Source organism: Schistocerca nitens, chromosome 2, assembly GCF_023898315.1.
Source record: "Schistocerca nitens isolate TAMUIC-IGC-003100 chromosome 2, iqSchNite1.1, whole genome shotgun sequence".
NCBI classification, from domain to species: Eukaryota; Metazoa; Arthropoda; class Insecta; order Orthoptera; family Acrididae; genus Schistocerca; species Schistocerca nitens.
This window is the reverse complement of record NC_064615.1, coordinates 103,802,897-103,817,951: the sequence shown is the minus strand read 5'-3', so window position 1 is coordinate 103,817,951 and position 15,055 is coordinate 103,802,897. Positions and strand designations below refer to the sequence as shown.

Genomic DNA, 15,055 nt, shown 5'->3' with positions numbered 1-15,055 from the left:
ACAGAAACACACACAACCAATGCAAGCATACTATGTAGGAGTAATAGGAAGATCACACCATAGAGATCCATGTGCTATCAGAAATTATGTCTGGTGGTTAGGAATAAAATATGTCACCAGTACAGTGGTCTGTCAGCTATCACAGCTTTCAAACAGCTTGTTTTAAATTTCTGATGTTCCGGTTTTTAGCTACTGATATCTTGTATAAAATTCAGAATGAGAGAAGGCACTTTTGTCTCTGGAGAGTCTGTTATAAGGAGATGGTAAGCTCCCGCCTTCCTCTGACCTTTGAACTGACTTCTCCAGCTAGTTATAGGGGATCTACAGTTTAATGTGAACTCTGAACCATAGTTCACCTTTACATTTTAACATTAATATATTGTTGCCAAGGGTGAAAGAAATTGTAAGTTACAGAAAAAAATCCTAGGACTGACTGGGAATCAGCCCTGGACCTCTACATTTGGTATCAAAACAGGCAGCAAATAACTTTGAATTTTTATGTTTGACTTCAGCTTTAATTAGTATTCTAGGATTGTGTTTGTAGATATTTGTGTGACAAGACAGTTTCTCAGCAGACTGCATGCTTTTACTGTGGTTTGTTCAAGACCACCAGTTAACACATGTACTTCCATTGGTTTTGGATTTACAATCAGATGACTGTAGTATTTTGAAGACAATACTTTTCTGTCAATATTACTCATAATTATTTATAATTGTAATATTCTGATTGTTGTATTTTAGGTGTATTACAGTAATGGCACTGTGCTTCAAACTGCAGAAAAAAATCCTATCATCACTAAGCCAATGGATGTACATGATTTTAGTATGTACAAGGGGTATTCAGAAAATAAGTTCTGATTGGCTGCGAAATGGAAACCACCGTGAAAATCAAAAAATATTTTATTTGCAATAGATAGCTACAACTTCCAGCTACTTATCTACATATCACTGCACCAACTGAGACATTTTACATAGTGTTGTACCAACTTTCCAAAACCCTTGTCATAGAAGGCAGTTGCCACTTGTTTCCTGCCAATTCTCTGTGCCCACAGTCTGCGCCAAAATGTTGTTGTTATAGCCAGTGGTTCATGTGAGCAGAGATGAAACTCAGAGGGAGTCAATTATGGGTAGTATTGTGGGTGATCAGACACTTCCCATAGAAAATGCTGCAGGAGCATCTTCATTGCCTATCCAGAATGCAGCTAAGAATTGTCTTTAAGAAGGAAATGCATGACAGTTATATGGGCTGCATAGCTTCAGGAGAAATTTCTTACTAGGTCCTCTTACCTGGTGGGAGACGCTGTTTTCTAGGCATCTTTACATGCTCACTGTGCATTCAAAATTGAAAAGAGTGATGTGATGGGGTTGTCGGGCGTATTACAGACACTGCTTGACACATCTGTGCAAAGCTTCATGGGATTGTCACATTGGTTTCCATTTCGTGACTGATCGGAACTTGTTTTCCGACTAGCCCTCGTATTACAATAAATGAAATTATAGCATGGATTGAGAACAGGCAACCACTCACAGAGAGATGAGACATGGATGTTGCATAGGCACATAAGGTATCTGATATCAAATAACCACTGGCTTTTGTTCCTTCCTACTTTTTCTTACTTTTAGGTGCAGTTACCTGTTCTCATTTCCTAAATAGTTTAAATATGTACAAAACAAAACAGCTTCACAGTTAATATGTCTGTTATTTGCAGTGTTTTACTATCTGTGCTATGAAGGCGCAGTTGATTTGGATTCCATCAAAGACATAAATCAGAGACATGCATTAGAAGTACAAATAATGGAATTTGGTCAGATTCCTAAGCAAGTTTTTTCCCTGCCACATCCACAGCGAATTACTGGTATTCCACCGTCCATCAAAGGGAACAGAGGTATTTTTCTAATTTAAACGTTATTTTTCTGCATTTTATTGATGAGATATCATCTCGATTGCAGAATGTGGATGCAAATAACAAATACAGCAAGAAAACGTAGTTGTGATAAATTTATTCATGCTAGAACGTAACAGACAGACATATTAAACAATCAGGGATCTTATAAAGTTGTGATGAATTTATTCATGCTAGAACGTAACAGACAGACATATTAAACAATCAGGGATCTTATATGACTATATCATGGAAAGTATAGATTACTACTCACTGTATAGTGGAGATGTTGAGTAACACACAGGCACAATTAAAGAAAAACTGCTAAACAATTAAGCTTGCAGCCAAAAGGCCTTCTGAATTGGACAGCATACGTACACATTTGTGTAAATGCAACTCACAGGTGGACCATTGTCTCTGGCTGCCAAGGCCAGACTGCGAGCAACAGCGCATGATAGAAGAAGCAATCTGGGTGATGGGGATGAGGAGGCAGCTTGGGAGTGGATGGGGAGGGATAAGAGGGTAGGAGTGAAGGATGTTAAAGTGGTACTTGTGGGAGCATACAGGGACAAGGTGAGGAGAGGGCAGGACAGCTAGGTGCAGTGAGGAGGTTAGATGAATGGTGGGGAGTGGAAAAGCAGAGAAGCAAAAAGACTGTGGGTGCATTGGTGGAATAGAAGGCTGTGTAGTGCTGTTGTGGGAACAGCACTACACAGCCTTCTATTCCAGCAATGCACCCACAGCATTTTTACTTCTCTCTTTTTCTGCTCCCTGCCCCTGCCCCCCCCCCCCCCTAATCCCTTCATCCAACCTCTCAACTGCATCTAGCTGTCCTACCCTCTCCCCAACTCATCACTGTATGCTCCCACAAGCAGCACTTTACTGCCGCTCAACCCAATCCCGCTATTCCTCCCTCTCCCCTCTCCAGCCTCCTCCTTACCCCACTGTCAAGATTGCTTCTCCCATTATGCACTGTTGCTTGCAGTGTGGCCTTGGCAGCCAGAGACACTGGTTGTGTGTGTGTGTGTGTGTGTGTGTGTGTGTGTGTTGTCTAATTTAGAAGAAGGCCTTTTGGCCAAGAGCTTTTGTGTTTAGCAGTCTTTTTGTTGTGGCTGTCTGTGACTCAACGTCTCCGCTATATGGTGAGCAGCAATATGGTGAGCAGCAGTCTATCCTTTTCATAGTATTGTCATTATTCCATCAGAGATACTTATATGATACAGTATGTAAACAAATATTCTCCATTGGATCATAATATGGAATTGTTATTCCTTCATTTAGCACCAAACAGAATACACTAACTTAACATTAAAGAAACAAGACTGCTCACATTTTTGTGGTGTACTAGTGTGGAACTGTTTTCATCATCGAACACCATTCTTTTGCTGTGCCAAGTTTTATCAAAGTTGATTAACTAGATGCAAGTGGATGACCAGATTACAACCGGTATTTCCAGCTCTCTTCCAGAAGAGAAAAACAGCTGAGGCCTCGCACAGCCTTACGCCAGATGATGTACAGAAATTATTTGAACTGATGAATGTGGGCTCAAATGACTCACATTGTATAGTAAAATGCTCATCCACTTCCAATGAGTTGATCAGTTTTGATGAAGGATAACATCAAATAAAATCCGTTGCCAGTCACAGGCCTTCAACCACTTTCCGCAGGTGCTCGCAACAGTAGTTCGCAAACAGCTGCTAATTACAATTGAGGCAGATTTTATTCAGCATTAGCCTTTAAAAGAAGAGTCACAGAGTTCAACCACATCCCTTATAGATAAAATCCACTTAATTTTAATGAAACTTGTGACATGGTAAGAATACAATTCCAAGTCTAAAAACATTTATGCATTAACATGCAAAAAGCAGTCTTGTGTCTCTTGTCTTGAGAAGGTCAGACACAAGCATGCAGTTAATAATACAAAGAAAAGCATCTTTCCCATTGGTGCAATAGAACAGTTTATCTGTGGCATGACTGGTACTCTTATATCTAAAGATGACTAATTGTGTGTTTTTTAAATAAATTATCATTGTTATTTTTATATCATTTTTATATTTTTATGAATATTTTCCCTTTTCACATCAAAGTTAAAAAACTTATTTTTCAGAATAAATTATAATTTTGTGATTATTTACAAAACTTTGTTTCTTTCGTAACAGAACATAACAGTTGTCAGCAAGACAAAGTTAACAGCACTGCAGAATGCCCAATTTGGGGGAATATGGATAGGTTGAGTATAGCAAGCACATTCCAATCACACAAAGAAGCAGTAAGTGCTGTGGCAATAGCTGAATCCAAGGAATTTGTTGTATCTGTGGGGCAAGATTCACTATTAAAAATGTACACCGTGGCTGAGAAACGACAAGTCAGGAGTGTTGCATTATCAGAAATGGCATTGTCTTCCTGTGTCATTCTCCCAGATGACAAAACGCTCCTTGTTGGCTCATGGGATAACAATGTGTATGTATTACATAAAATATTTTCAGTTGTGATACAAATTACTGTATTAAGGGTGTGCAATTACTTTAGAAAGTTGTAATTATCATTTTGCCTGAAGTCAGAGTGGTATTTTTTATAGGTTTAAATATGTGCTGACTGTGGGTGTAAGTATGTAAATATTTCCTACTGTGTGTCAGCTGTACTGCCTATTTTATGCATTTTAATACAGCAGCTGATCTATGAGCTCAAAATTTGGGCCTTGTTTGTGTCTCTGCGTATTCTTCTTTATTGCTTAGTTCTAGATTGTTTTAAGGTTAATGTTATCTCTCTGTTGAAGAGATGGTCAACATTTAGAAAGAGAGAAAAAGACTCTTATCTTGCATAAAAAGGTGATTATGCAGAATTATGAAGTTGAAATATCACATTGTGAGAACTGAGAACTTGTCTGAAGGACATATAAAAACTGTTACAAATTCTCTTGCATTATATCTCTTTATTAAGCTTCATTTCTTTGTGTATGACACACACAAGATCTATTCAAGAACCATATACTGATGAGCCAAAGTATTATGAGCACAGGCCACTGCAAAATTGAATGGCACCTGCTGGCATTGCGAGCACATGACATGGTAAGTCAGTTATATAAGTGAGGAGAAATGAATGGAGAACCCTTCTAGCAGTGATACAGGCTGCAAATGGGGCAATCCACTGGCATAAGTGACTTTGACAAAGGGCATTTTTTAATGTAATTGGATAGATAAAAAAAATCTGCTCACCAAGCAGCTGGAGAACACGAATATAAAGGCATTGAAATTTGCACAGAGGGAGACTGTTATAATCTAGTACCTTGGAATGAGCATCTTGGAAATAGCAAAGGTGATCAACCGTTTGTATTCTACTATCATGAGCATCTATACAAAGTGGTTGAGGGACTGTTAAACGATGAGTGGGCAGCATGATGTTGGACGTGGAGATTTAGGCTTGCCTGTTGTGTAAAGCAGGTTAAGCAATGATCTGTGACATGTGATGACACAAAGTACAGTGTTGGTGCTGGAACAAGTGTTTTGAAGCACACCTTCAACACACATTGTTAACATGAGGCTCCACAGTATATATCCCCTTCGGGTTTCTATCTTGACCTGACGACATCCTCAGTTACAATTGCAGTAAGTACAGGATCATCAAGATTTGACCTAGGAGCTATGGAAAGATATTATCTGATTGGATGAATCACATTTATTGTTATGCCAGGTTGTTGCTCATGTCTAGATACTGCATTATCCAGGTGAATGGCTGCCCAAAAACTACACCATATCGCAGACACAGGCCAGTTGGGGCAGTATTATGTCATAGGGGACATTAACCTGGTCTTCCATGGGAGCTGTGGTACTAACTGAAGACACCACGACAGCTTTGGACAAATTGCATATTATTATGCATCACCTGCATGCCTTCGTGCTTGATGTCTTTCCGGATAGCAGTGGCATCTACTAGCAGGATGTCTGTCCATCTGACAAGACCAGAATCTTGCTACAGTGGTTGGAGGAGCATGATAATGATCTCATATTGACGTCACAGCTAGCAGATTTGCCTGACCTAAACCCAATGGTATACATCTGAGACACTACCAGGTGCCAGCTGCATGCCCACAAACCATCAGTCCGTAATTTACTTGCGGTACGTGAACCATGCATAAACATTTGGCACCACATATTTCCAGAAAGCTGTCAAGGACTTGTTGAATCCATGCCATGCAGTATCACTGCAGTATTACAGCCCACAGGCTGACCAACATTCTATTAAGCTGGTGGTCATAAGGTTTTGGCTCATCAGTGTCTGTTACACTACTTAGCTCCTCAGCTATGTAGGTGGACTTATTTTAAACCTTTCAAAGCATATGCTGTGGTTATTGAAAATATTATGATAAAATGTTTTGACACACTGGGACTTCAACTATTGACACTTAACTTTTAGAAACAGTCCTACACCACTTGATCCTCCTGAGTACACAAATTTTATCTTATGGTTATGAAAATTCATTTGTTGATTATAAATAATGAAACGTAATCACTTGCTGTATGGCTGAGGATTTGTGTGATTTATGGGTGTACGCTCAAGACTTCAAATGTTGCTAACATTGAAATTATGTCCTCCTTTAGAGGACTGTCCGCAGTTCCCACACACTGTAGCTGGTCAGCACACTTTGATTGTGCAGGTATATTTACTTGTATGGGTATGAATGTGTGTGTATGTTTATTCTGTTCAAGTTTACGCCAAAGTATGACATTGTCTGGCAGCTTAGCAACATTTTCAGTCTTGTTTATGTGCCTATCGACCACTCAGAGCCTCAATTATTTGGAAATTTCTTGTTGTATATAGTCAGCACAGTATACACTTTGCAAAGCATAAAATAATTTCCCTTGGTAACTCTTTTGGTACTGTGTAAAAGCCAAATTCTCAGTGGGATCTATTCTCCAAGAGGTGCTAGTCATACAGCATTGTTGGAGTGTACCTATGGAACCTGAAAAGAAAGATGATGAGCCAATGACAAATTTAAAGCTCATAGTTGGTCCATGATATGTGCTTTGATAGTTCAAATTGTGGAACGCAGATTTCAGCACATGCGTGCTGCTTCAGCATACAGTTTTAACATGTCATACAATCCGTTATTTACTTGTTGTTGCAATATATGTGTGACATGAAATAAATATTGCCACAAACAACACTGAGTACTATTTAGGTTTTAAGTGTGATGCATCTTATTGCTATTTTCTTGAGGAGATAAAATTTAACTCATATTGTTTTACACTCTTTTATTAGAAAATCTGTACAGTTGTAGTCAAATGTCATTTACCACTGTGCTAAAATGATCTACAAATGAAAACTTTTGGAGCAGCATTTTTCATATTAGCAATGACTGCAGTGCTCTACATTATAAATAAAAATCTGCAACTAGATCTTTGCTCTGCAAGACACCTTATGTTGTACAACAGAGGATACTTCCTTTAGCAGCATCATTTTTTTTTCCTTCCCTGTTCCATATTTTAACAGTTGTCAAAGAGCCTTTGTGTATTTCAGATTTCTCTGATTTTACAATCGTGGTCACTTCATGGGATGTAAGTGGGAGGAAAGAATATGTTGATGGACTCTTCTTGAAATTTGTATTCTTGCAAGTTTAACAGTAAATATTTCTGTGATGCCCTTTCCCCCCATCTTGTTGCATCTGATGCTGGAGTTTGATGATCATCTCTATTACACTTTTTCACTTACTGAATGAAGGTGTGGTGAAAAATTGCTGTTCTTCTTTATCTCCTCTTCTGGTTGTACCAAGTAAGCATCCCAACTCATCGAGCAACACTCAATAACTGCTCAAATGAGAGGTTTTGTAAACTACCACCGTAATGGGTGAATTAAATTTCCGTAGCATTCTGTCACTGAATCTCATCTGACTTCTGCCTTTCCTTTAACTACTTTTATGTGTTTGTTCCACTATAGAGCCACTCCAGATATATACTCCTAGATATTTTATGGTTGTTAATCTTTCCTGTGAGTGCTGGCCAGTTGTATATGTGAATGATATGGGCATTTCTGCTAATTAATTGCAGTGGCTCATGTTGGTTTATGTTGAGGGTCAACTACGAGCTCCTGTATCAAGTGTTAATTCTCTGCAGGTCATCTTGCATTTCACCAAATTTTCTGATGTTTTGACTTCCTTGTGGACAACAGCATCACCCACAAACTGCCTCACAGTCCTAATGCTCCCCACCAGATTATTTATGTCTCTCATGAATAGCTGATGCCCTATAACACTCCCTCAGAGTGTGACCAAAGTCACTTTCATATGTAACACTTCTCCCAGTTAAGAATGAACTGTGCTTTCCTTCTGATAGGAAGATGTCAGTCCAGTCTCACAGCATGTCTGATATTCCATAAGCTCATATATTGTTCACTAGCCACTGCCTCACATGCTTGCCTCACAGCATCAGGTGAGGCAAGTTTGTGAATGTCCCTATGGAAATGCCTTAGTGTTGCTGGTGCCTGGATGGCTATTGTTTTGATTTTGTAGGTGATAGCGTTTCACAGTTGAAAGCTGCCCAAAACGTTCCCAATTCTGAGGACTTTCCTTAGGCTGTATTGACTATTGTGGCACCTTGTAGACATGTTATATGTATCTGTGGTCCATTTAATATTTGTACCAAGTGTGTGTGTGTGTGTGTGTGTGTGTGTGTGTGTGTGTGTGTGTCCATCCATCTCTCCCTCAGCTGTCTCTCTGTATATATCCTCCACTCAAACTCTCTGTGTTCATCTTCCATCTCGTCTCACCACACTCTGTCTATCCCCTCCTCTCCCCCTTTCTCTGAAATCATCGACTCCTCCCCTTCTCCCCGTTGATCGCCTCCTCCCCTTCTCTCTGTTAATCACCTCCTCCCCCTCTCTCTGATCATCACCTCCTTCCCCTTCTCTCCGTCCATCTCCTTCCCCCCACTGTGTCTGTCCATCTCCTCCTCCTCTTCCTCCTCCTCCTCCTCCTCCTCCTCCTCCTCCTCCTCCTCTCCCTTTTCTCTGTCCACTTCTTCCTGCCCCCTCTCTCACTAACTGTATCCTCCCCCACTCTCTCTACTCAGCTTTACCCATTTGCAAGTACATCCCCTGCAAGGCATGCTGATACGATCCGCACATCACACCTGTCATGCAGGACAGCTTGCATATTAGGTAGAAGATCCGTTCTGTGCCCATATCTCTACTCGTATGGCAGCTAGGGGTGGTTCCAACTCCACAGTGCTGATTCTCATATAATAAGCAGTATGTGTACCAAATTTGGTTGTAGTTGATCCAGTAATTTAGGAGATTCTGGATATACACGCATACATACAAATATGTAATATATATATATATATATATATATATATATATATATATATATATATATATATATATATACAGCATCCATTATATACATATGGATGGATGGATTTAGCCCTGTGGCTTATGTTTGCACCTTATCCCCCAACTCTGTAGCAATTGATCCTATCAGTCACACCTTTTTTTATTTTCTTCCTTCTTAAAACACTATTTGGCAATATTAGTTTCTATGCTGTTGATTTTCAGAACCATTTCATAAAGATGGCAGAATGTGTCATTCAGGAAACCCATAACCATTGTGTCTCTCACACTCCTCCTCCTGTTAGTCCAATTGTCCAGCATCATGTGGCAAGAGAACTTTGAACTGCAACAAAAATCAAATACATATTATCAAGTTTTTTAATATTTCTCTCCATCACATTCTGTGTATCATGTAATCTTGTCTATTATATTGTCTTGTCTTGTCTGTTACCATAATTTTTTTGTTGCATAATATATAAAATACCTGTCAAAATGTTACCCTTATTAATTTTCAAAATTTATTGGAATATAGTTTTACAATGTAAAACTCTTTTCTTTAATTGTTTACTGTTCCAGGTTATTGTATAATCTTGAATTTGGTCGAATGGTCGATTCTGTGAGAGCTCATGAAGATGCAGTAGCCTGCATTGTTTGGGGATCCAAATCAGAGATTCTTGTGACAGGTTCTTGGGACTGTTCAGTGAGAATATGGAAAGACATATCCAGTGGGAAAAAAATTAAACCAGCCACTTTCTTAGTTGCTGAACTAGAGCATGATGCTCGGATAACATGCCTTTCCATCGCAAGGTGAGAGTACTTACTGTAACGTATGGAGAAATCTGTTAAAGCTTATAATATGCTTATCTGAAGTATTATAAATGTGGATCACATACTTTCTGACAACCTTTCAGACACTTTTTATCATCACACTGTTGATTGTTTTGTGTTGTTATAACTGCTTGTTTTAGATATTTTACTGATTTGCTTTCTTGTGGGTCATATTCTGCGCTCAAATAGTTCAGAATCCAGAGGTATCTTTTTGGTAATGAAGCTCCAATACATTTTATAGAGCCTCACCTCCAGCAAGTAACAGGCTAACTTGATAACCCACGCAGCTGTACCTTATTAATAAAGTGTTGGTGTGGTACTAAGTTTTGCTTTTCAGAAGGCAAGAAATACTGCTCATACCTGACCAGTTTGGTCCATGGCTTTCAAGATGTAATGGGAGAAAAGCACAATTTGGGTTCTGCATGCCTGAGGCTTTGTGAATCCATGCTGGATAGCATGGAGTTCATTTTGGTTGCTATACCTCTTTGTGCTCTTATGTATGTTATTGATGGCATATTCTCTCTGTTGTTTTAGACTGGTCATCTACAAAATGCGAAAGAAATCTTTCGTCAGTTTATCATGTTGTTGTTGTGGTCTTCAGTCCTGAGACTGGTTTGATGCAGCTCTCCATGCTACTCTATCCTGTGCAAGCTTCTTCATCTCCCAGTACCTACTGCAAACTACATCCTTCTGAATCTGTTTAGTGTATTCATCTATTGGTCTTCCTCTACGATTTTTACCCTCAACACTGCCCTCCAATACTAAATTGGTGACCCCTTGATGCCTCAGAACATGTCCTACCAACCGATCCCTTCTTCTAGTCAAGTTGTGCCACAAACTTCTCTTCTCCCAAATCCTATTCTATACCTCCTCATTAGTTATATGATCTACCCATCTAATCTTCAGCATATCTCAGTTTATCATAACAAGACCAATTACAGTGTTTTCATTAAAAACAAGATATCTTTATATCAGTTTGCCAATATAATTATTGTTTGCTGATCATTCATATGTTATCAAAAGGTATTCAAGTAACACAAATCTGATTGGATTAGTATCCATATTCTGAATTCTGTCTTGTACTTCATGCCATTAGATATTAGAATTTAAGAGCTACTTTCACTAGAAATAATCTATAAATGCACAGCTTTAAGCTTTTTGATTCTGGTCAATCTTGCATTTCAAATTTTTGCTACATTTCTTTCAATAAATATAGTAATATGGATTGAAAAGAAAACCTGTTCCTTAGTGATGTTTGTCCAGTGCTACACAGATGTACCATGACCAGGAGAAAAAGATTGTGCATCAGCTCAATCTTGTTGAGGATTACATGTTTGTCTTTAGTTGTAATGGAGCTGTGTTGGATGTATTACTAACCATAAAAAGAAATAAACAAATTTTTATCTTTCAAATGACAGTAAGAATGATGAGTTGAAAGTAAGTCCACCAGTTGTAACATTCCAGGCTTATGGTTACCACCCCTGCATTATGTATTACTAGATCAATACTCTTATATCTCCAGCTATAATTAAATTCAATTACTTTTCAATAGTAGGAAAAAGGCTTTTAGAAGAATAATAGCACTACCAAACAATAGTAGTTACAATACCCTTTGTACCATAAACAATCAAAATCAGATTCAGGAAATTAATGTATGGAAAATGTTTAGATAAAAGAATAATATATTTCGTTTTCATCATCTGTAAATGGTAGGAATTAAATCTCAAGCCTAATTGACAAGATATAGATAATTGATCATTTAGGATTGTTAGAATGCTTATTTCTGCAATTTCAATATTAATGTGATTTTTATGTGTTTAGAAAATGTCTTGGTTCTAGCAAAGTAGCGAATATTATAGTGTGTTTGATAATGTTGTTAAACTATTTCATATTATAAATTATGTTTTGCATTATTATAACCAGTACATTGTAGGAAGAGTATAAATACCTGGCCTTGAGTATTGTTAGGACAGATGAGTGTTGGACCCACGAGAGGACAGATCTGTGCGTACAGTTGAGATAAGTTCTTGGTGCATGATTCAGGTTTGGATTTACAATAGAGCAACTTGTATGTTGGACATTGTCTGAGACAGCATAGTAGAACAGTGTAGTGACAGATTATTTCGGAGTGTTAAACGGTTTGATTTAGTATCACAAAAGGCAGAATGATATGTGACTTTGTATTTGTACTTCGTTGAGTATTAGTGTTGAACAATGCAATGGACCTTACACACGCATTTCTATCAAATTACTGCATCTGGACTATTTAATATCACCCGTGTAGTATGTGCTACCATTGGGTAGCTGTAGTAGTAACAACGAGGCTTATTGAAGATTGATTATGAGCACATAAGATACAGGTTTTGAAGTGAATAAATCTACGTACTTACTTTACTTCAGTTATGGCCGACATCATTGTATTGAAGTCCATTATGGTATCCTGTATTCATTGAACAAGCATATTTTAGCTCATGTGTGCAGTCGTTGAGGGATACCGAATGTAAGATATTCACAGGTATTTAAACCATTTTTAACTACTCACTAACCGGTGGGACGTTACACAGTCAATGTTTATTCCAGTCATAGCACAGTGCTCTCTGCTGAACATTGTCATTCATTGTGGACTGTAGTTAGGAAACTGTGACTGTTTACAGTCTTATATATATTATAAATATGAATGTGTGTGTGTGTGTGTGTGTGTGTGTGTGTGTGTGTGTGTGTGTGTGTGTGTGAGAGAGAGAGAGAGAGTTAGTATGTTTCTTACTCCTTCACACTGAAATAGCTGGATATGTTTGGATGAAATTTGGAATGTATGTAGCTTATACCCTGAATTAACACTTAGGCTACCTTATACATACCTACCTATCATGGGGATGGGGATGGAAAAAGAGGAGGAGATGGACATTCAAAGAGAGGAATGGCAGAAATGGGCAAAAGAGGGAGATGGACTAATAGAAGATTGGGACAAATACATTCTAGGACTTATTTTTTGTTTTTTAAAAAATCCTGGTGGTAACACGGTGAGGTGGGGCTAGTAAAAGATAAATTAAAGGCAGTTGTTTTAATTTTATCTTTTATTGCCTTCTGCTGAGACTAATTACTTTCCAATCAACACAAGATATAATTTGCTTGTGGATTTTGAAATGTGGAAAACTACCCATTATACAGATCACAAAGCCCTGTGCACAAACTTTTGCTGATAATCAGTAAAATTGGTCAATAAAATCTGTTTTATACATAGATACGTAATTTCGTTTTGAATGCACTCGTGAACCCAGCTACATTCATTCAGTTTTTTAATTCACGAAGCATATCAGTCACCTTAAGTTTGTGAGAAGATGCATGTATTGAGTATTGGATTATTCGCTGGAATTAAAAGCTGATCAGTAAGTGCATTGTCATGTTTCTATTCATCTAAGGAAACATTCTGAGATCTTAAACCTAGTTGATTAGTCACACATTCCATGGGTCGTTTTCCATGATGTATTGCAACAACATCGAACAAGTCAGTTTACAGAATATTAACATAAATTAAATGTAAATATAACCATTTACAGTTGAGCTCACAACAATTACTTAACAACACTAGTACATAAATGTTTTCCTTCAATTAAGTTACAACATTTAAAATCAAAATTCTTCTGTGAAATAGGAGTTGGCCAGGAAGAACATTCCTGAAGAGGGGCAGCAGCATTTCCAATAGTTGCAGGGGCAACAGTCTGGATGATTGACTGATCTGGCCTTGTAACATTAACCAAAATGGCCTTGCTGTGCTGGTACTGCAAATAGCTGAAAGCAAGGGGAAACTACAGATAATTTTTCCCGAGGACGTGAGGCTTTACTGTATGGTTAAATGATGATGGCGTCCTCTTGGATAAAATATTCCGGAGGTAAAATAGTCCCCCATTCGGATCTCCGGGCGGGGACTACTCGGGAAGATAGGAGGAGGTCGTTATCAGGAGAAAGGAAACTGGTGCTATGTGGATTGTAGTGTGGAATGTCAGATCCCTTAATCAGGCAGATAACTTAGAAAATGTAAAAAGGGAAATGGATAGGTTAAAGTTAGATATAGTGGGAATTAGTGAAGTTCGGTGGCAGGAGGAATAAGACTTCTGATCAGGTGAATACAAGGTTATAAATACAAAATCAAATAGGGGTAATGCAGGAGTAGGTTTAATAATGAATTTTAAAAAATTGGAGTGCAGGTAAGCTACTATGAACAGCATAGTGAATGCATTATTATAGACAAGATTGACACAAAGCCCACACCTACCACGGTAGTAAAAGTTAATATGCCAACTAGCTCCTCAAATGATGAAGAGATTGAAGAAATGTATGATGCGATAAAAGAAATTATTCAGATAGTGAAGGCAGATGAAAACTTAATAGTTACGGGTGACTGGAATTCGATAGTGGGGAAAGGAAGAGAAGGAAAGGTAGTCGGTGAATATGGAATTGCGGTAAGGAATGAAAGAGGAAGCCACCCGGTAGAATTTTGCACAGAGCATAACGTAATCATAGAATTTAAGAATCGTGAAAGAAGGTTGTGTACGTGGAAGAAGCCTGGAGACACTGGAAGGTTCCAGATGGATTATATAATGGTAACACAGAGATTTAGGAACCAGATTTTAAATTGTAAGACATTTCCAGGGGCAGATGTGGACTCTGAACACAATCTGTTGGTTATGAACTGTTGATTAAAGCTGAAGAAACTGCAAAAAGGTGGAAATTGAAGGAGATGAGACCTGGATAAACTGAAAGAACCAGAGGTTTAGAGTGTTTCAGAGAGAGCATTAGAGAATGGTTGAAAAGAACTGGGGAAAGAAATGCAGTAGAAGAAGATTGGGTAGCTTTGAGTGATGAAATAGTGAAGGCAGCACAGGATCAAGTAGATAAAAAGATGACTAGTAGACATCCTTGGGTAACAGAAGAGATATTGAATTTAATTGATGAAAGGAGGAAATATAAAAATGCAGTAAATGAAGCAGGCAAAACGAATACAAACGTCTCAAAAATGAGAT

General features: G+C 38.2%; 1 protein-coding gene across 1 annotated transcript in view; it reads left to right on the top strand.

Annotated features, from left to right (window-relative positions):
• The window catches only part of LOC126235774 (protein FAN-like), a 163,455-nt gene that overhangs the window by 84,071 nt on the left and 64,329 nt on the right, over window positions 1-15,055 (top strand). Inside the window, exons 12-14 of the mRNA XM_049944576.1 lie at window positions 1,710-1,886; window positions 4,043-4,343; window positions 9,783-10,013. Coding sequence (XP_049800533.1) covers window positions 1,710-1,886; window positions 4,043-4,343; window positions 9,783-10,013 — 709 coding nt within the window. The remainder of the gene's footprint in view (window positions 1-1,709; window positions 1,887-4,042; window positions 4,344-9,782; window positions 10,014-15,055) is intronic.